This window comes from Schistocerca piceifrons, chromosome 4 (genome assembly GCF_021461385.2).
Source record: "Schistocerca piceifrons isolate TAMUIC-IGC-003096 chromosome 4, iqSchPice1.1, whole genome shotgun sequence".
In the NCBI taxonomy this organism is placed as follows: Eukaryota; Metazoa; Arthropoda; class Insecta; order Orthoptera; family Acrididae; genus Schistocerca; species Schistocerca piceifrons.
This window is the reverse complement of record NC_060141.1, coordinates 293,094,258-293,117,336: the sequence shown is the minus strand read 5'-3', so window position 1 is coordinate 293,117,336 and position 23,079 is coordinate 293,094,258. Positions and strand designations below refer to the sequence as shown.

The 23,079-nt window shown below is 38.3% G+C and overlaps 1 protein-coding gene across 1 annotated transcript in view; it reads left to right on the top strand.

Moving 5' to 3' along the window:
- The window catches only part of LOC124796280 (integrin alpha-PS5-like), a 566,708-nt gene that overhangs the window by 216,667 nt on the left and 326,962 nt on the right, over positions 1 to 23,079 (top strand). Inside the window, exon 7 of the mRNA XM_047260397.1 lies at positions 12,609 to 12,749. Within this exon, the coding sequence (XP_047116353.1) occupies positions 12,609 to 12,749 (141 nt within the window). The remainder of the gene's footprint in view (positions 1 to 12,608; positions 12,750 to 23,079) is intronic.

Here is a 23,079-nt window from a genome sequence, read left to right as displayed (position 1 = left end):
AAGTCTTGTTCCTCCTGCCACCAAACTTCACTAATTCCCACTATATCTAACTCGAACCTATGCATTTCCCTTTTTAAATTTTCTAACCTACCTGCCCGACTAGGGGATCTGACATTCCACGCTCCGATCCCTAGAAGGCCAGTTTTCTTTCTCCTGATAACGACGTCCTCTTGAGTAGTCCCCGCCCGGAGATCCGAATGGGGGACTATTTTACCTCCAGAATATTTTACCCAAGAGGATGCCATCATCATTTAATCATACAGTAAAGCTGCATGCCCTCGGGAAAAATTACGGCTGTAGTTTCCCCTTCCTTCCAGCCATTCGCAGTACCAGCACAGCAAGGCCGTTTTGGTTAGTGTTACAAGGCCAGATCAGTCAATCATCCAGACTGTTGCCCCTGCAACTACTGAAAAGACTGCTGCCCCTCTTCAGGAACCACACGTTTGTCTGGCCTCTCAACAGATACCCCTCCGTTGTGGTTGCACCTACGGTACGGCCATCTGTATCTCTGAGGCACGCAAGCCTCCCCACCAACGGCAAGGTCCATTACTATAACTCATTTAGTGGTAAAATACCCCTTAAGAGCCATTTCCAAGCAGCCTACATTTGAGTTTTTTTAAATTCTTTTGAAGTTTAGTATGAAATTATATTATCATATACTATCTAATCGTTTCTGCACTTTTTGTGTTAAGTTTTTACTGATGATAATCACAGTCTCTCCTAGTACTATAAGTATGTACATCTCTTTTTCAGGTTATTGCACTGTTTGAACTTCAAAATTAATTGAACAGTTTTATAACCACATATTGATGAGAGTTTCAGTAATTTTTTACTTTTGAACATTCCTTTGTAAGACCCATTATAACTAAGCTTGCACAGAATCATTACGCCCACTTTTTGAAAGGTGGATAGCCTGTTTATTTGCTTGGCAGAAACACACCTGCCGGACTTGAGTTTCATGTTTGGGGTACCGATACACCAAAGCATAGTAGATCATACTCATTTGCTCAAAACTCGGAACTTGTGATTTTGTACTCATTATGTAACTTGATTTTGTTTATTTTTGGTGTAAAAGATTAAAGTGATGCTGTAAAAGAGAGATGCCTACCTTACACCAAGAAAGGCAGTTGTATCATCCTGTTTTATTTCTGTATGATCATCAGGCACAACATTCCATTGTACTCTATCTGGGTGGAGTATCTGAAAGTTGTTTTTCTTAGGTTCATACTTAAACAATTATTGTGGAAGTAATTCTTCATGTCAAGTAAGACACCAGAACAAACCAGGTCCATATCATTTTCTTTGGGTGCTGAATTGACAACTGTTGTGTGTCATCTACATAGTTAAGGACATTTCTGTTGCATACACTGGACAGATTATTAATACATTTCCATTAATTTTACACATTCTGTCACTTCTTTCCATGTGATCATTAAAACATTTCATTGTCAAATCTTTAGTTGTGATGTTGTCACTATTCCTGTACAATTAGATTATTTTTTAATACTTCATGACCAATTTTTTTTTACTGACTATTGTCTTGTAACTGACTGACTAGCAGCAACACTTTCCTGTAAATGCCAGCATAAACACCAGTGAAGATATTTTGATTAATCGTACATGTTATGACAAACAAGTTCCTTACACTTCAGTAAATTTAAATCAAATTCTTATAGACACAATTAGAAAATTTATGGTTTGAAGTACTGGTAGTACAAATTATTAGATGTATCAAATGTGATCAGAAGTCTGAATTGATGCTTTTATCATTTTCAGCTTTCATTCCTGACTTAATAATGTGTGTTTTTATTACCTGCTGATACCACATACTACACAACCTAGTCATACCAATCTCCATAGTACGTGGAGATACAGAAGTGCCTTGTGAGTTACACTGTCAACCCCAAAATTATTGTGTTGCTGTCATTGGTAAATAACACTGTTTCACCTAGTTCAGTCTAGTGTGGAACATCATGTTTTGTTCATAATGCAAAATAACTCCTGAATTTGTCTATGGAGAATTCCTAAATAAAGAAACCATTAATGTAACAGAAAAGATAGACTGCTACTGAACATTTAGTGGATACATTGAGTTGTAGACAGGCACATGTGGTCATGTGTGTGTCTATGTGTGTGTGTGTGTGTGTGTGTGTGTGTGTGTGTGTGTGTGGGTGAGAGAGAGAGAGAGAGAGAGAGAGAGAGAGAGAGATTTTTGCTCTTATCAGTGTGAATGTGCTTTTTACTTTAGAAGACGGCCTCTTGGCCAAAAACTCAAATGTGTAGCAGTTCTTTTGTTGTGCCTGTCTGCAACTCAGTGTCTCCTGTATATGGTGAGGAGCAAACTATTCTTTCTGTGATATTGTCATTATTCCATCCTGTATTTTCCATTGCTTGAATCATTAATGTAAGTGAGAAACAGTATTTGGATCAATAGACTCCCCTGAAGAACTCATTTGTTCACATACTTAGGAAATCAAAAATGTTGCATTGTGTATTTTGAGTTCCTTGAAATTTGGATGATCCCCCACACATCCATTGCACTCTTTTTACTGACTAAGACAGTCCCACTTATTTCCAGCACATCAAGTTTGCAATTAAGTGTTTCTTAATTAACTGTGTCAAATGCTTTAACATAGTCTAGAGAAATTCATATCAGAAGGTCTCGTCTATCCAGAACTTCTAAAGCTATTTTTGTGAATTATTCTACAGCTATTTAATTCAAATCCAAACTGTTTTTGCACTTGCAACCAAATTGTTTTTTGTTCAGAAGTTGGTATTTATTAAATAAATCCCAGAAAATTAAAGGTAAAATCTGTGCAAGCACTTGACTGCACTATCAGCCTGCCTGCAGGAAGAGTGCAGACCTTCTATCAACTGCCGAACTAGGAGGATGCCAACAGGAATGGAGCAACAGTCATCAGGAACCACCTGAAGATTGCAATGATTCATTTTGTCAAAATATCGTAGAGTAATTATGATGTGACCCAGTTGTACACCCAAGAATTATACTAGGATGAATTAGAGTTCTGTTGTTTGTGTGGTTGGTCCCTCACCCTGGCCACCCTGTGCCGTCAGGAAAGATCCCCAGTACTCAATTTAGCAGCAAGCTAAGTGGAGCTGTGGCAATACCAGAGGGAAAGGATGGAGGAAAAATCCCAGCCTCTGCCTGGGATTGAACCCGGGGCCAGACTTGAGTGCTCTTCCACTAGACTACTATGGCCCCAGAATAATAACCCACAAACATTTTTATGCAACAATTTGTATTAGTTCTCAAAAACAATACACTAGTTAAACTCCTTTACATTTTCTGTGACATTTCTTTGTGGGCAGTGGGAGCTAACAGAGAGAAATGGCAAAATGCTAAGACTTCATAGACTGCATTAGGCTGGACTCAGGATTGCATCAGTCACCAGAAGGTGACAACTGCTTCAGTTGCTGGCCATTGCAGATGATTATGGCCATTCTATGGATTAGAAAAATACCAAAATTAAATTCATTCTGAATATCGAAACACTTATACAATCTTCCTCATTAGCATGTTCAAGATAGTCTAATTAATTACTACAACCGAGTCATGCATGGAAACCTGCACTGAGTCTAGGAAAAGGAAAGCATTCCTGCACAGTGGGGTTCACACATGACATTGATAGTGCAGATGCTGGAGACCAGGCTTCAGAGCCAGGCACCATTCCCCCCATCACCATCATTGTGGCTGCACTGATAGTGACAGGACTGGAGCGATGAAGGGGATAATGGCCAACATATATAGGATGCCAACAGGAATGGTGCAACAGTCATCAAGAACCACCTGAAGACTGTAATGATTCATTTTGCCAAAATGTCATAGAGTTATTATGATGTGACCCAGTTGTACACCCAATAATTATACTAGAATTAGAGTTCTATTGTTTATGTGACACACGTCCCATCCTAAGTAGATTTCTTGCCAAATTGGTTGCAGAATATTGAAAGTAACTTGTTGAGTTGTGGCATAGCTATTTGCTCTGTGCTCTGCTAGAGAACCCAATAAGTATAGTACAAACACAATATCATTGATAAGACTCCACAAGAAATATCAAGATGTGTCATGCCTGCTGAACATGAGGGCCAGGCATTGGGCAATTGGCAAGTGCAATTCACATGTTTATTTACATCTGAAGGTCAGCTTCTGAATTGTCCTTTGTGTGAGACTGTGTCTGTCAGAGACATCTGCCAGTTTGAAATTCTACTTTCTAATATTTTACTGTTATCATCGTTTCTGCATAATATTGCATTGATTGTATCAATACTCATGTAGATCATGATATGTTGTGAAATTTCAAACATTTGTAAGTACCTGACTTTTAAGCAATTTGTTGCTTCACTTGTTCTTATGAATTTCTTAGTTCAGCATGTATGTGTATACTGTGAAGTACTACTTTTATCGAGGTACTGAGTAACTATTTATGTAGTGTCTTCTGATATGGATTGTGGTTCTTCTGTATTGTTGTTAATCATAACTATAACTTAGTTGTGTTACAAATAATATTCCTTTTTAATGTAAAAGTGTTCACTCTGAATGTACTTTTTATTTTCTTATCTTCTCATGTAAGTAAAAATTGGATGATCAAAACTGCCATGACCTTACAAAACTACAATCATCCATTATATTTGTGAGTTCTTTGAGTGCTCTGGAATGGTGGAATGGAACTACAACATTCGAGATATTTGTTCACTTTATTACAAGAACTGTAAAAAGACTTACATAGATTTGTGCAATCTTTTGCCACAAGAATGAGCCAAATTTTTGCAGCTGTCTTTAAATAATAAAACATCACTTGATGCATACATTTACTAAACTCTTCTCCTGAAGTACTAAGTTCACAATGTTCAGATTTACAGTTGAATCTAAGATATGAGTAACACTTGTGTCCTAACTATATGATGTTGTCTGCTTGACTGGAGGTCAAGCAATGCTTGAGCTTTCTTCTGCTTGGTTGTATATCAGCCTCCGTGTGGTGGTGCTGGAAGGGAGGACATGGTTTCACCAGCACCTCCAATTCATTATTGCAGAATGCAGCAAGACATCATTAATTTCTGTGGTATTGATGTAAGGTGCAACTTTGTTACAACACCTCGATCTTTTGGTGATACAACATTCCTCTCCCTTCTAACCCTCTGCACCATCTTCATGTGGGGTGGATGCACATGATGACTGCAGGAGGGAGGGAAGAGAGGAACAGAATGTGGATGCAAATGAGGAGGCAGGTGGGTAATGACAGCTGATGGCACATCCTTGACTGTATGCTGATATTCACCCTTGAGAATGACTGGGGACACTGACCAAAAAACCAGTTGGAGAATGCATACCAGCATCTGGAGATGCAGATGCCAAGGTTAACTGAACTGCAAAGGGATCTTCTGGAGTGCTGTGATGATGTTCTGAGGGCACTGCACAATGGACATCAGATATGGCAGGTGGATGGGCACTGGCTTTAGGGATGTGAGCAGCAATGGTGTCCGTGGTGGGGTGTTGACCTCCTTGGGCCCCACAGTGGATGGTGTTTGCCATGACTGATGGAAAGACAGAAACAACTGCTGTTGTGGACCCCATCAATGTGCTGGCTGGATCTGTGGACAAACACACTGCAGCAGAATCACTGATATAGTCAGAAGTGCACCACAGTTGGTTTTGGTGGTGCCCCTGCAGCCTGGCAGAACCTGGGATGATGTAAAAAGAATGTCTGATGGTTTTTGTAATTACTCTGAACTCCCAACACTGTTTATTTCTAGAAGGCCTTTGTCTTGAGGCCAGAAGTTTGTCTGACATGGCCAAATGAATCGTTTCCATGAAGGCAATGGTGTTGTAACAATTCTGCCAATGACTTCCTATCACGTGACAAGGAGCAGTCTTCCATCTGACTTTTAAACATTTGTATGAACCATTCAGCTTCACCACTAGACTTTGGATGAAAAGATGCTGTGATTACATGGTGTATGCCATTAATGCACAAAACTGTTGGATATCTGCTGATGTGAATTGTGGTCCATTGTCCAAGACAATGACCTCTGGAAGACCTTCAGGACAAAAAAATTGAAGACAAAGCTGTTACTGTACTTGCAGTAATGGTGGATGTCATGGGTGCAGTAGTGATGTATGTAATGGGTATAACAAAAGTAAACTTATTATAACTGTCAACCACTAACAACCATATCGCATTCCAGAACATGCCCTCAAAATCAATATCAATGCATTCCCATGGTCCGAATGTGGACACTCAGAAAAATGTTGTGGCGGAACTGATTGATGTTCTGTGCAACTTTGCAGTGAGATGTTATTTACTCAATCTGAGCATCCATTGCCTGCCAAATACAATGACATCTAGTGAGTTGCTTCCCCATTTACCTTAGTTGAATAAAGACAAAACTTCTCAATGAAGGGAGTGTGTGATGATGCAAAAAGTACCAACATGCCCTTGAGTAGGGAACTTCTTTTAAACCACATGGCTACCCATGGTGCATATATTGCAAAACAACCTGCAAAGCAGCTTCGTAAGCAGTTGCAATGGCAAGATGCTGAAAATTGAGAAGAAATTTTTGGAAACATTCAAAATCCTTTGTATCAGTCTGAAAACATGACTCCTCAGATGAATCAAATGCTATGTTGGTACTGACTGGTAACCAAGACAACAAGTCAGCATGTGATTGTTGGATAGTGTGCCTGTACAACAGTTCATACTGATAATTAGACAATATCAGTGCCCAACATTGCAATTTTTGTGCCATCCAAGGGGGACAGGCTTTCCAGGTTTGAACAAGGCTGTCAAAGGTTGATGCTCTGTCAGGAAGTAGAACTTCCAACCTTAGAAGTATCGGTGGAACTTTGGAACACTATAGATAATGGTGAGTGCCTCTTTTTCAAGTTGACTGTAGTTACACTGTACTTTTTTGAGAGTTTCCAAGGCAAAAGCAATAGTTCTATCAGAAGAACCAATTTTATGGTAGAACATGGCTCTGATCCCACAAGAAATTGCATCTACAGCTAATATGACATGCTTGGTTGGAACAAAATGAATCAAATATTGATGATTTAGCAAAATGTCCTTTCATTGCTGAAATGCATTTGAGAATCTGTGGGCCACATAAAAGGAACATATATCTGTTGAACTGCTTTCAGCAATTTGCACACAATTATAGATAACTTTGACATAATATGTAAACTTACTCATAACTGATTGGAGCCCCTTAATGTTATGGGGCAACAGCAGAGCTCGGAGCTCTGTCATACCAGCCAAGTTCAATATGGTAGGTTGAATTGCTTGTGCATTAATTAATGATGATCAAAATATTCCAGTAGTTGTTGCAAGAAGAAGCACTATTCTTTATTGCACTTTTGGCCAGCTCCGGAAAGAACTTGTAACAAACAGTCTAAGTTTGCTAAATGTTCAGCAGGCACATAAACTGTGACTGTAATATTATCCAAATAACTTGTACAAGGAGGGACCTTTGCTCTTAACTGTTCCAGAAACCATTGAAAATTTCAGGAGCTGAAGTACTTCTAGTTGGTAGTTTTTTAATCTGGAACAATCATAGGTGAGTGTTTACCACAAAGTTTTGCACGAGCTGCTCGCCCAGCAAACTTTGAAAAGTATCTGCCCTGTGCCAGTTTCTTTATCAATTCCTACAGATGTGGAAGAGGAAAAGAATCCACAACAGCTTGTGGGTTTACTGTGGCTTTAAAATCAACACACTGACCTAAACCACCTCAAGGCTTCTTTAGAATTACAAAACCTGATGCCCAGTGGTTTGCAGAAACAGATTGGCTAACCACACTGTCTTTCCATCTGTCCAGTTCCTGAGCCACTTGCTCATGTGTTGCATTTGGGACAGGCCGAGCACAAAAAAATCACAGCAGCATATTGTCTTTCACTGTAACATGCGCTTCAAATTCTTTAGCCCATCCCAAACCTCATTCAGACAGTTCCTTGTGTTTATTGTACAAATCAGAAACATTATTGTAAGGCACTGAAATGCTGATTTGTAACACAATGTCCTGTGTGCATAGGTTGAACAAATGAAATAAATCTAACCCAAAAATGTTTGCACTGTTTCTATAATTGCGCACACAAAATGGAACATGCTACTGTAGCAGTGGGCTACTGAACCTGTCATATGTGTCCTTATTAATTTGGGAAACAGAAGCACCAGCATCCAACTGTAAATAAAGTGTTTTTGTTCCACTCATTAGGGGCAAAATATTTGTTCACCTGCCTGGAAGATTTCAGTGATACTGAAATGTAGGTTTTGGCATGCATCATTGTGCATGGCTTCACCAAAAACTTACGTGCTGTTGCTTGGCAGTGGTTGGTTGCTGAGTCTGGTGTGTCATGTAAACACACTGAATGTGATCTTGCTGTCTGCATCAGTAGCATGTTGCATCATGATGAGGGCAAGCTTTCCGGTCATGATTCAAAAAGCACTGTGGACAAGACTTCCTCATAGAATTTTGTAGCACACATTACATACCAAGAGATAGAAAATTTTTACACGTATGCTGTTTGTCTGAGCCCTGTATTATTCACTTTAACACTATCATGTGCTTTAGATTGAATATCTTGTGCACTTTGAACAACAGAAATACGCAGAACCTTAAAATCAACCCATGTTGTCCAGAATAGTTCAAGATTCCACAATAGACAGAACTGTTTCTAAATCAGGTTCTGGCAGCTTTAGAATTGTTGCATGAATGAATGCATCTGAAACATTCTTAGTGGTAGAATCCTGTAATATGATATCTCTGTAATGGATAGCACAACAGTTAAACTAACAGTGCCTTGTGAACCCTCTCAGTTCAGCTATCCATTCATACAATGAAGGCTTTCACCACTGGATGTTTCAGCTGCTGAGAATTCTTCAGGGTTGTATGGCCATAGTCCATGGAACTTTTCTATCCCTGATATTTCACCCAGAGCTATGTTGGATGTCTTCTGACATGCTCTTGGTTGTGGTGAGTCTTGCTGACTGACAAGTCAGACTTTGAAGAATGGCCTAAATACCATGGAAAGTGGGTGTGGTCTGGATTTCATGTGATAGCAGAGATAAACCTTGTCAAGGATAAAATATAACTATTGATCATAGTACGTCAAAGATAAAATCTTCTCGTTGATTATGTAGCGCCACTGTCCACATATCACTGAGTTTCATAGCTTCTTCTTTTCTTTTAAAATTATCCCCATGTTTATAAATTTTGATGGCTTCTCTATATAACTGCAGATAATAGTTTGTCATAGTACAAAAAAATTCAGTTTACAAAAATTTCACTACATGATCACCTGACTGAAGAGCATGTTTATCTTGGCATCCAGGTATTCCGGCACACAAATTCTTTTAGCTCTGTCCACTAGAATTTTAATTACACCTCTGTTCTGTTGTGGATGATGACTGGAATCCTTATGTAAGTATCCGTTGGTATGTGTAATCTTCCAAAAGACTTTATGTTTCAAGCTGCCATCAGTCTGTCTCATATCTAAGACATCCAAGAAGGAAATTGCATTGTCTTTCTCCATTTCCATGGTAAACTGGATTTTAGGATTTATACTATTTAAATAACAAAAGAATTCCTCTAAAGCTTTTTTGCCATGTGACCAAACCACAAATCTATCATCCACAGATTGATACCATCGACATCGTTTCTTATTTGCTTTTTCCAGAGATAATTGTTTGAATTTTTCCATGTAAAAATTGGTGATCATAGGACTCCATGGGTTACCCATGGCCACACCATCAACCTGCTCATAAAATGCATCCTCTCACTGGAACTAACTAGAGGTGAGACAGTGTGTGAAAGGAGGAGTCAAATCTGCTGGGAAAACATCCACTATGTAAGCCATAACTTCGTTAAGCAGAATCATTGTAAATAAAGACACTATTTCAAAACTAACAAGAATATCCTCAGTAGCCAAAGTTAGTCCCTTCAGTTTCTCAGTGAAATGACACGAGTCTTTTACATAAGAATCAGTTCACCCAATATGTGGTTGTAAACATCTAAAGCAGGCTTTTGGGAATAATGGGTACTCTAATAAGGAAATAAATAGAGTTTTGTGACTGAATAACAGGAGGCCTAAAGACAACGATACAACACAGTGATGGAAGAACTTGATTTCTCCTCCCCTTCATCAAAAAAGTAATGGATCAAATTCACAAGATTTTATGGAAACATAACGTTTGACCAATTTTCAGACCAACTAAGAAAATAGGTCAAGCACTTTGTTCTGTTAAGGATAAACATCCACCTCTATCTGAAAGTGGTGTATAAAAGATTCTGTGTGAACGTGCTAGGGTCTACATTGGAACTACAAAGAGAAGTGGGAATACACAGTTGAAGGAACATAAAAGTCTTTGGTTACTAGGGAAAACAGACAAGTCAGCCATGGTGGAACATGCTCTTCAGTTAGTTGATCATGTAGTGAAATTTTCGGAAACTGAAGTTTTATGTAATATCACGAACTATATGGCTATATAGAGAAGCCATCAAAATATTTAAACATGTGGACAATTTTAACAGAAAAGAAGAAGCTATGAAACTCAGTGATATATGGTCAGTGGCGCTACAGATCGATGAGAAGTTTTTATTTTTGAGATACTATGGTCGATAGTTATATTTTATCCCATATCATGTTACAGGATTCTACCACTAAGAAAGAGTCTTGTGTTGAGTCTTGCTGACTGATAAGTCGGACTTCAAAGAATGGCCCAAATACTGTGGAAATTGGGAGTGGTCTGGATTTCAAGTGACATCAGAGAGAAATGTTGCCTGGGATATATGATATATGGTCAGTGGCGCTACAGATCGATGAGAAGTTTTTATTTTTGAGATACTATGGTCGACAGTTATATATGGTCAGTGGCGCTACAGATCGATGAGAAGTTTTTATTTTTGAGATACTATGGTCGATAGTTATATTTTATCCCAGGCAACATTTCTCTCTGATGTCACTTGAAATCCAGACCACTCCCAATTTCCACAGTATTTGGGCCATTCTTTGAAGTCCGACTTATCAGTCAGCAAGACTCAACACAACCAGGAGCACCTCCAAATATGTCCAACATAGCTTTTGGTGAAACGTCAGGGATAGAAAAGTTCCATGGACCACGATCTTACAACCTGGAAGAATTCTCATCAGCTATCCATTGTTTCAGTGTTTGTCTTCGGTGCTGCTTAAGATGAAATAATTTAAAGCTTGCTGTTGCGACATGGACCTAACTATCCAGATGTTTGTCAAGCAGTTTAAAGATGTCATCACACTTGACTGATTTAGGAGTAGTGCCCATGCACAACTGTACATACAGGCAGTAAATGTCAACTCCCATGGCTGACAAAAAGTAAGCATTGCACTCCATACCTATTGTGGTAAGCAGCAAAATTGGCCTCCACTTGTGCCTCATAGTCTGACCAGTTTTCTATCTTGCTATAGTTTGGGTGAAATTTTGTTGCAGCTACCAGTGGTAAAGCTGCTTGTTTACTCAGTAATGATGCCAACTGGCTGACACTGAGCAACAGACATTCAGTCTGTTGCACCTTAAACTGCACAAAGTCATTAGAGATATTTCTTATGGTAGCTCAGACATTGTGAAACATGGCATAGGACACATGAATACAAAAGAACGAAATTAGAGAAAAAGCAGTGTTCAAAACATTGTGTGCAATATGCAAACAGAACCAAGTGGTAGGGGAACGGACTTAAAAAGATGATCAACTTAGGCTCCATTTCTCATTGTCACTAGTTGTGACCTGATTTCTGGTATAGCCGTGGGGTCTATGATTGCTCTGGGAGATCATGGAGTGAAACTACAAGAAATGAAATATCAGTTCACTTTATTACAAGAACAAAATAAGATTTATTTAACTTACTATAGGATTTCGGCAAATATTTGCATCTTTCTTTGAATATTAAGGCATCACCTGATGCACACATTTGCTACACTGTTCTCTTGAAGTAGAAAGTTTACAATGTTTGGACTGAGAGTTCAATCTGAGACATGTATCCTAAGTAGATGGTGTTTTCTAGCTGATCAGAGATCAACAACTGGGCTGAGCCATCCTCTGCACATTTCATTGTTGAATGCAGCAACACAGTGTTAACTTCTGTGGTACTGATGCAAGATGACAACTTTTTTATGGCACCACGATCTTTGGGCAATACCACAGATACAGAATATTTAATGAATTCCAGAATGTGTTGTAGACCACTGCAAGAATTTCCTACTATCATGGGATTTAGATTTTGGATGTTGCATTATTGATATTTTTGCTAAATTGCAGCATCTTCTGTTGCCACTCTAGATATGGAGTGACTTTCCCTGTATCCAATATGTGTATTTCATCCCATTTGTTTTTGCTGTCTTATTTGTTTCTCTGCCTCTTTAGAAATAAAATACTTAAAAGCTTTAAAAGCCAGACTTCTGATTGTTGTTTGAAATTGATTTTGCATTTAATTTATCCTAGTTCTTATTTTATCAGTTCTACAGTCCACATTTAGCTTAATTTAATTTTTGACAATAGCTTTAAGAAACTTGTACAAGATTTCAGAAGCAGATGAGTAAGGATTTTTTTAATGTTTTAATTACAGGAACTAATGTAATCTGTGAAGATGGAAGTGACTTTAGCTTTGGAAGACAAAAGCGGGCAGCTGAACCGAATTCATTTAGTAATTGCAATACCATCAAGAGAAATACTCTACTTAAAGGAGACCAAACATTCCCTTACATTGGTAAATCAAAACAATATTTTAATTAGGAAAGCATAGTGTTATATAAGTGAAATATCCAAATGTTATGTGTGATTCTGAATAAGAGGTATGTAAAAATAGTTTGATATGAAGGTACAACCAGAGTAGAGTACTTGCGTAAATATTTTACCACTAATTCATTCACACTGGATAAAACATTTTGCAGAAGAGCATAATGATGTGTTATTTATGATATATACTGAATGTATTGACCTCACTGAGATTGTTTCCCATTTAAAAATATATTGTAATGTTTCACGTCTTTATTTATTTAATATTCCTGTATATATTAAATCTCTGTTTGTCTTCCCTCGCTTTATCTTTCTTGAAATTTATCTATATTTTTCCTTTTCAATCACATAAGTATAGTTTGAATCATCATTGTTGTAAATGTTCATAGACTCTTCTATTCTACAAGTCTGATTTTGCTACAAGTACTTGATTTAGTTGAGTTTTTATAAAAATTTGAAAACATACCTTCTGATACATTTAATTTTTCATCAGTTCAATTCAGTTCTTTATTCACCATCCACTACTTACTGCAGAATAGCTTTAGAGATTAAATACAAAATTAATATCAATTTTTACAGGGAGGTTCTCACAACTTAATTCCACTTCTTTTATAAATATTCTTAAAGAAAATGTTGACTATATTTATTTCAAACAATTTCACTGTCTTGTAAAATGGATTTTTGAGTAATCACACACAGAACTTAGTTTTGAAAATATTGTAGTACAAGGAATGAGCAATGTTGAAAGTTTATTAAAGGGTTTGGAGTATGTTATTTTATGTGAATTTGCAATCTGTGTCAGGCTCTGTCATGTATATCAAAGTCCAGTCCTTATTGCTGTATAGTGTATATCCTCACAGGTGTTGAATTCATTTATATTACTTTCCACATAAAGAAATGCTGTAGGGCTGTGTAGGTTTACAGCAGAGAGTATCTTGAGCTTTACAAAGAGCTGTCAGTAGTGTTACTTAGCATTTACTTTGTTCATTACTCTGTTTACTTTTTTTTTTTAAAAATTCAGAATTTCACTGACATTACAGATGTTGCTGTATCAGTACACAGTAGGAAATGTTCAACTGAAAAAGGCCAAAATATGCCACTTTCAGATACTCATTAGTGACTGCATCTGCCGGTTTCCACATGAGATAACACACTCTTGCTGTTCTCTTACTCTTACAGATGTGGATAATATGTTGCTCCTGGTTTAATATGGGATGAATATGAAAGCGTGACAGTTTAACTGATTTTCTTTCTACATCTTTGGTTAACCACAGAATTAGTTCATGTGTTCTGTATTACAAAGGAGTTCATTAGAAGAAAACCAATTAATTGCCAGTTATAATTTTTCCTGTGGTACCAGATCCAATTCTATTATGCCATGCCATGTGTTGAGCAATGTGTTGCCATTTGCATAAGACAGTATTGAATTGGGACCTACATAGTAAGATCCATCATTTATTGCAGTTGTGAACAGGAATGGACTAAGGACCAAACCCTGTGGCACTCCAATCTAAGTTTCTTTCAACTAAGAATATGATACAAACTGACTCCTGTTGCTTCAGTAAGACATTGAATACAACTGAAGATGGGTTGTGTATCCTATAAAATTCCAGTTTTGCAACTAGGATGTTAAAGGGTATGCATTCAAAGTACAACAGATACCAGATACTTATTTTCAAATGCTTAAAAATTTCAATGGCAACAGTAGTAGTATTTTTTCCATTTTGGCATATAAAATGTCTGTTGGACCAGGCCCAATACTTGTTTATCTGTTTGGGAAGGAACAGTACCAATTATGACTATAAAATCTGAAAACTAAAGGACATAAGACTGATATATTAGACAAAACAAAGTTATACATAGTGAAGTGTTGGTGCCTGGTCCAGAACTGAGATATATGGCATAAAGGTAGGTATTTTAACAGTTTCTGGCAATGAGTTCAGTGGTTTCACAGCCATACAATACACTGGGCACCCAAAACATTATGACCACTGTTCACCACACGGTTGGATGCCCCTGGTGGTGTTGCAGGAATGTGATGTGGTGAGGAAATTATGTAAGCAGAGACGAGATAGCTGGGAAATCATTGTAGTGAAAATACAGGTTGCAAATGGGGAAATCCACTGAGATAAGTGACATTGACAAAGGGCAGATTGTTATTACCCATAGCCTGTGAACAGGTATTTCAAAAATGGCAAAGCTGGTTGAATGTCCATGTGCTATGGTCATGAGCATCTACAGAAAAGTGGTAGAAGGGCAGTGAAACTACCACTAGGCTTCACGGAACTTGGGATTTGGAAGATTGTCTGCATGGTGAAGTAGAATAGGTGGTGGTCTGTGGCACCTCTGATGAAAGAGCATGATGTTGGTACATGCTCATGTGTTTCTGAACACACATATTGGTGAACATTGTGTTTTGCAGCAGATGGCTCCTACGTGTTACTGTGTTGACCTAATCACATCATCAGTTGTTATTGCAGTGGAGACGGGACCTGTGGGGTTGGACTGTGGATCAATAGAAATGCGTCACATGGGCAGATGAATCATGTTTGTGGCCACAACACCATGCCATGGACACAAGCTGGTGGGAGCAGTATTATGCTATGGTAGACATTCTATCGTGCTTGCATGGGACCTGTGGTAGTAATCAAAGACAACATGCCACCTGTGGACCACCTGACTGATGTCTTCTCTGACATCAATGTCATCTCTCAGCCAAATAGCTATTCATGTCTCAAAGCTAGAATCATGCTACAGTGCTTTGACAAGCATCATAGTTGAATTACTTTGATGTGTTGGCCACCACATTTGCCTGAGTTGAATCCGATGGAAACCATCTGGGTTTCTATTGGGCATCATCACTGCAGAGGCAAATCAGTGGCCCATTACTTACTTGAGTTACATGACTTGCGCATATACATCTACTGCCATATACCTCCACAAACCTACAAAGAAACTGTCTGATCTGTGATGAATCAGTGATGTATCATTCCAAAGACAGACAAATAAGCTGCTTGTATAAGCAGGTGGTCATGATGTTTTGGCTCATCATTGTACAATCAGCTAAAGAAGATATTCCAATTTTACTGGTTCATTGAATCAACACTATTAGTGCTGTAGGGAATCACAGTAAACTAATAAAGGGCCAAGCATTAATAAGAGACGGGCTTTGAAACATATTAATTGCCCAAGGTTTATGCTTCTGTTATGGTCATGGAGTGGACTTTCTCATGGAGAAATATGCCGCTAGATTTTACTAAACGTAATCTATTTGTCAAGGATGGCAAAGAAAAATAAAATTGTAATTTCAAGGGGTTTTTTGTTAAAAGCTGAAGAGATTGCCACAGATACACAGTTGAAGTTAATGAAAGTGAGGTGAGGGAAGGAAAGAAGGTAATCAGGATGAGTGTAAAGTCACTAACAAAGTAAATACACTTGATCTAATTGAGCAGAAGGTGAAACAACATGCTCAGTTTCCTTAGGTACCACACTCCAAATTATTGAATGTATTGAAGAGAAATCAGTCTGTATTCTCCAAGAAAATCAGTAAGAAGTCCAGATGTGTATGCATATTCCAAGTTATAGAACACAAATGGTTTGATACAGAGCCATACACAGTACAATGAAGAGAATAGCAGCAGAAGTAAAACTTCAAAGAATGCTGAAAGAATACATAAGTGAAAGATCAGATTGTGGTTCCTGTAAACCATTATATTTAGTGTCAATAAAAGGATGATGATGTATGGCTTGTGATTGATACACAAACATTATATGAAATAATTGTGCCACAGTCAGGTCAGTCAGACATTTTTGAGGAACGACTGCATTGCAAACATGTATAATATAAGGGGTGTTCAAAAAGAAATGAGCTGGAGGCTTAATTACAGAAACCAGTACTTTTATGTTAGAAGTATTGACCCTGGCTGATGAGACACTTGTCCCACTGTGACATAAGATGGTGAATGGCAGTTTCATAAAATTCCCGAAGCTGCAATGCTAACCAATTCTGCACATACAGCTGGACGTCATCATCAGAGGGGAATTGTTTGCCCCTCAGAGCCTTTTTAAGGGGACCAAAAATGGCATAATCATGGGAGAGAGGTCCAGACTGTATGGAGGGTCACCGAGAACCTCCCATTTGAATTTATGCAGGAGTGTCACGACTATGTTGGCTGTATGATGCTTTGCATTGTCCTGGAGCAGAATGACCCCATAGGTGAGCTTGCCTGGTTGTTTTGATTTAATCGCTTGGTGAAGGGTGGTCAAGGTCTGCGAGTAACACTGGGCATTCTCTGTTGTCCCATGCTGCAGGAAGGGAATCAGAAGATTACGCCATGTTTGGTCCCCTTAAAAATGCACTGAGGTGCAAACGATTCACCTTGGATGATGACGTCCAGCTGTACATATGGAACTGGTTAACATTGCAGCCCCGGGAATTTTATGAGACAACCATTCACCGCCTTGTGCCACAGTGGAACAAGTGTCTCAACAGCCCTGGTTGATACTTCTAACATACACGTACTGGTTTCTGTTATAATACCTATGACTTGTTTCTTTTTGAATGTCCCTTATACTTACATAGTCTGGATATAACAAGCAGCTATTGGCATCTGGAATTTTATCATATCTGTTGTAAATACATGGCTTTTTTCTTTAATGACTGGTGATACCAATTTGAAGTGACAGCACTTACATTAAATTCGTCACTGTTGGCATTTGTGCATGCATTAAATCAAGTAGTAAGAGAAAAAGAATTAAGAAAGGTCACAATCAAGGTAATCTTGTGTGGAGAGTGACATGGAAGGAGCATTTATCCATAATAGAAGTACTGCCATTACTGGAAAGTGCTTGATAAGTATTGAACAGTGATGAATATTAATTTAGGGTCAGTGTATTTGTTTTTGTATTCATGTGAATATGAGCTTTAGGGCATCTATGGCAGACATCCTGACACATGAGGACTGATTTTATTCAAGCCTCATCAGAATTTGGGGCTGAGCTCCAGTTGTAATTTGCAAATGCTATGTTCTTCACGACCATTATCATTATGGTGGGTGAGAAAGCTCCACTAGTGTCAAAGGAAAAGAAAGTATTGTACAAAGCAAGGCCAGATGAGCCACAGTGCCCTATACATCTGAATGCCGAAAGCCTCTTCAGCATGATGGTGATTACAGACCTACTAGAAAGAATAAAAAGTAGAGTAGAAATTTTATTTATCCTATTTTTTTTCTTTTTTCTCTTTTCAAATGAAGTGCTCAAATTGTAAGAATATCAGCGTATTGAAAAGAATAGAAACAAATCCACATACATATGTAATATATGTTTCTCTTTAAATATACTCCATTTTTCATTTTAATAGTTTGTAAGTTGTGCCATTTAATTAATTATTGGTTACTTATTGTATCCTTTTTGATTTGCTATAGTTTTCTTGTAATATATACATTTGTAGAGGTCGCGTGGTGAATATTAAGTGCTAGTGTTGTGAACAGTACAGATGTTTATTATTTATTCATGATACAGATTGAAAGTAGATGGAATATATTTTCTCAATTTTCTAAAGTTTGAATGATAGCTTGAAAGTGATTAACTTTTGGAGGCTATTGGTCCATGTGTGACTGTACCAGCGTGCTCAGTACCAATTGTTGTTGTTGTTGTTGTGGTCTTCAGGCCTGAGACTAGTTTGATGCAGCTCTCCACGCTAATATATCCTGTGCAAGCTTCTTCATCTCCCAGTATGTACTGCAGCCTACATCCCTCTGAATCTGCTTAGTGTATTCATCTCTTGGTCTCCCTCTACGATTTTTACCCTCCACACTGCCCTCCAATACTAAATTGGTGATCCTTTGATGCCTCAGAACATGTCCTACCAACCAATCCCTTCTTCTAGTCAAGTTGTGCCACAAACTCCTCTTCTCCCCAATCCTATTCAGTACCTCCTCATTAGTTATGCGATCTAGCCATCTAATCTTCAGCATTCTTCTGTAGCACCACATTTCAAAAGCTTCTATTCTCTTCTTGTCCAAACTATTTATCGTCCATGTTTCACTTCCATACATAGTTACACTCCATACAAATACTTTCAGAAACGACATCCTGACACTTAAATCTATACTCGATGTTAACAAAGTTCTCTTCTTCAGAAATGCTTTCCTTACCTTTGCCAGTCGACATTTTATATCCTCTCTACTTCGACCATCATCAGTTATTTTGCTCCCCAAATAGCAAAACTCCTTTACTACTTTAAGTGTCTCATTTCCTAATCTAATTCCCTCAGCATCACCTGACTTAATTTGACTACATTCCATTATCCTCATTTTGCTTTTGTTGATGTTCATCTTATATCCTCCTTTCAAGACACTGTCCATTCTGTTCAACTGCTCTTCCAAGTCCTTTGCTGTCTCTGACAGAATTACAATGTCATCAGCGAACCTCAAAGTTTTTATTTCTTCTCCATGGATTTTAATACCTACTCCAAATTTTTCTTTTGTTTCCTCTACTGCTTGCTCAATATACAGATTGAACAACATCGGGGAGAGGCTACAACCCTGTCTCACTCCCTTCCCAACCACTGCTTCCCTTTCATGCCCCTCGACTCTTATAACTGCCATCTGGTGTCTGTACAAATTGTAAATAGCCTTTCGCATCCTGTATTTTACCCCTGCCACCTTCAGAATTTGAAAGAGAGCATTTGAGACAAGATTGTCAAAAGCTTTCTCGAAGTCTACAAATGCTAGAAATGTAGGTTTGCATTTCCTTAATCTATTTTCTAAGTTAAGTCATAGGGTCAATATTGCCTCATGTATTCCAACATTCGTAAGGAATCCAAACTGATCTTATCTGAGGTCGGCTTCGACCAGTTTTTCCACTCAACTGTAAAGAATTCGCGTTAGTATTTTGCAGCAGTGGCTTATTAAACTGATAGTTTGGTAATTTTCACATCTGTCAACACCTGCTTTCTTTGAGACTGGAATTATTATATTCTTCTTGAAGTCTGAGGGTATTTTGCCTGTCTCATACATCTTGCTCACCAGATGGTAGAGTTTTGATAAGCCTGGCTCTCCCAAGGTTGGCAGTAGTTCTAATGGAATGTTGTCTACTCCCCAGGCCTTGTTTTGACCTAGGTCTTTCAGTGCTCTGTCAAACTCTTCATGCAGTATCACATCTCCTATTTCATCTTCATCTACATTCTCTTCCATTTCTATAATATTGTCCTCAAGAACGTCGCCCTTGTATAGACCCTCTATGTACTCCTTCCACCTTTCTGCCTTCCCTTCTTTGCTTAGAACTGGGTTTCCATCTGAGCTCTTGATATTCATAGAAGTGGTTCTCTTTTCTCCAAAGGTCTCTTTAATTTTTCTGTAGGCAGTATCTATCTTACCCCTAGTGATATGTGCCTCTACATCCTTACATTTGTCATTTAGCCATCCCTGCTTAGCCATTTTGCACTTCCTGTCAATCTCATTTTTGAGACGTTTGTATTCCATTTTGCCTGCTTCATTTACTGCATTTTTATATTTTCTCCTTTCATCAATTAAATTCAATATTTCTTCTGTTACCCAAGGATTTCTACTAGCCTAGCCCTCGTCTTTTTACCTACTTGGTCCTCTGCTTCCTTCACTACTTCATCCCTCAGTGCTACCCATTCTTCTTCTACTGTATTTCTTTCCCCATTCCTGTCAATTGTTCCCTTATGCTCTCCCTGAAACTCTGTACAACCTCTGGTTTAGTCAGTTTATCCGGGTCCCATCTCCTTAATCTACAGTTCATAACCAATAGATTGTGGTCAGAGTCCACATCTGCCCCTGGAAATGTCTTACAATTTAAAACCTGATTCCTAAATCTCTGTCTTACCATTATATAATCTATCTGATACCTTTTAGTATCTCCAGGGTTCTTCCATGTATACAACCTTCTTTTATGATTCTTGAACCAAGTGTTAGCTATGATTAAGTTGTGCTCTGTGCAAAATTCCACCAGGTGGCTTCCTCTTTCATTTCTTACCCCCAATCCATATTCACCTACTACGTTTCCTTCTCTCCCTTTTCCTACTACCGAATTCCAGTCACCCAGTACTATTAAATTTTCGTCTCCCTTCACTATCTGAATAATTTCTTTTATTTCATCATACATTTCTTCAATTTCTTCATCATCTGCAGAGCTAGTTGGCATATAGACTTGTACTACTGTTGTAGGCATGGGCTTCATGTCTATCTTTGCCACAACAATGCGTTCGCTGTGCTGTTTGTAGTAGCTTACCCGCACTCCTATTGTTTTGTTCATTATTAAACCTATTCCTGCATTACCCCTATTTGATTTTGTATTTATAACCCTGTATTCACCTAACCAAAAGTCTTGATCCTCCTGCCACTGAACTTCACTAATTCCTACTATATCAAACTTTAACCTATCCATTTCCCTTTTTAAATTTTCTAACCTACCTGACCGATTAAGGAATGTGACATTCCACGCTCCGATCCGTAGAACGCCAGTTTTCTTTCTCCTGATAATGACGTCCTCCTGAGTAGTCCCCGCCCGGATATCCAAATGGGGGACTATTTTACCTCCGGAATATTTTACCCAAGAAGATGCCATCATCATTTATCCATACAGTAAAGCTGCATGCCCTCGGGAAAAATTACAGCCGTAGTTTCCCCTTGCTTTCAGCCGTTTGCAGTACCAGCGCAGCAAGGCCATTTTGGTTAGTGTTACAAGGCCAGATCAGTCAATCATCCAGACTGTTGCCCCTGCAACTACTGAAAAGGCTGCTGCCCCTCTTCTGGAACCATACGTTTGTCTGGCCTCTCAACAGATACCCCTCTGTTGTGGTTGCACCTATGGTACGGCTATCTGTATCGCTGAGGCACGAAAAGCCTCCCCACCAACGGCGAGGTCTATGGTTCATGGGGTGTACCAGTATGTTCCAAAAATCTGCATACAAAAATGCAATTTTTCAGAGGGTCATAACCCACGTTCTGTTCATCGCAGAGAAAAGGGGTCAAGTGGATTGAATAGGCCTTGTCCTGGCAACCATTTGTCGACCTATCAAAAGAATGGGCATACTGTAGCTGTCCCGTAGTTCAAGGTCCAAAATTTACATTACACAATTGCTCCAGCCCACACAAATTGAGCGAGTTGGTTGGTTCTTTTGCATGAAGTGTGATGTACAGGGGACCTTAGGTGGCTTATAAAAGCACCATTTGTTCGTGGGTGGTTCCTGTAAAAACCCTGAAAAATCAATATTTTAGAGTACAAATATCCATTTGTGGGGATGGCCACTTCTATAATTTCTCTTCATGGCAGATCATCATAATTTTTAACATATGTTCTTAAGCTGAAGTTCTTAGGGAACTTTGAAACTTTTTTCAGTATAATTATCCATTATTGAGATCCAGATGTTTAAAGTTACTGTACTGATGCAGAATACCACAAAAATCAGTTTTTAGTCAGTATTACACATTAAGCCACAATAGTCTAAATAAATAATCATAGCAAATGGTTTAAATCTGAGATGTACATTTTGTAGACATTTGTCTAGAAATGCCATTTTCTCATTATTGAAAATCTGTTGCCATTATTAAGATACCTCCAAAACATCATCATCTTTGGGCACAAATAGTACCATTTGTGAGGATGGCCACTTCTATAATTTCTATTCATAAAAAATCCTTGAAATCTTTACCATTTGATTTTTAAGATGACATTCTCAGGGAACTTTGAGACTTGTTTTGCTAAATTATCTGTTACTGAGATGCAGAGGCTTGAAGTTACCATATTTATGGATGCAGTATCCAATCTGAGGCATAAATGTAGTTTTAATGGATGTTGTGAACACATGGTCAAGGTTATAGGGTCACTACAAGGATTCTGAGGTCACCAAACTTTGTTTTTACTCAGTAATTTTTTTCACCAACATAACACCTTTGTGTGTGTAATGAACCCTTCACACCTATACAAATATGAGAAAAGTGGTGCTGCAATGACAAAAACTGGGGTAAGAAGGGTTTTAACAAGCCTGAAAAGAACCTCGTTTTAGGTGAAACAAGATTTATAAGCAAAGTATCAAAAAAAAAGAAAAAAAAAAAAAAAAAAAAAAAAGCTGACACATCATTACGAAGTGTCATATTCATGATCTACTGGCAGTAAGCGGAGACAAATGTAGATAGAAGCAGGTGGGGGCAAGAGAGAGAGAGAGAGAGAGAGAGAGAGAGAGAGAGAGAGAGAGAGAGAGAGAGACAGTGACAGTGAAAGAGATGCCAAGTGTGATGACCTAGCTACAGAGAGAGTTTGGGCTAAAGGATTTA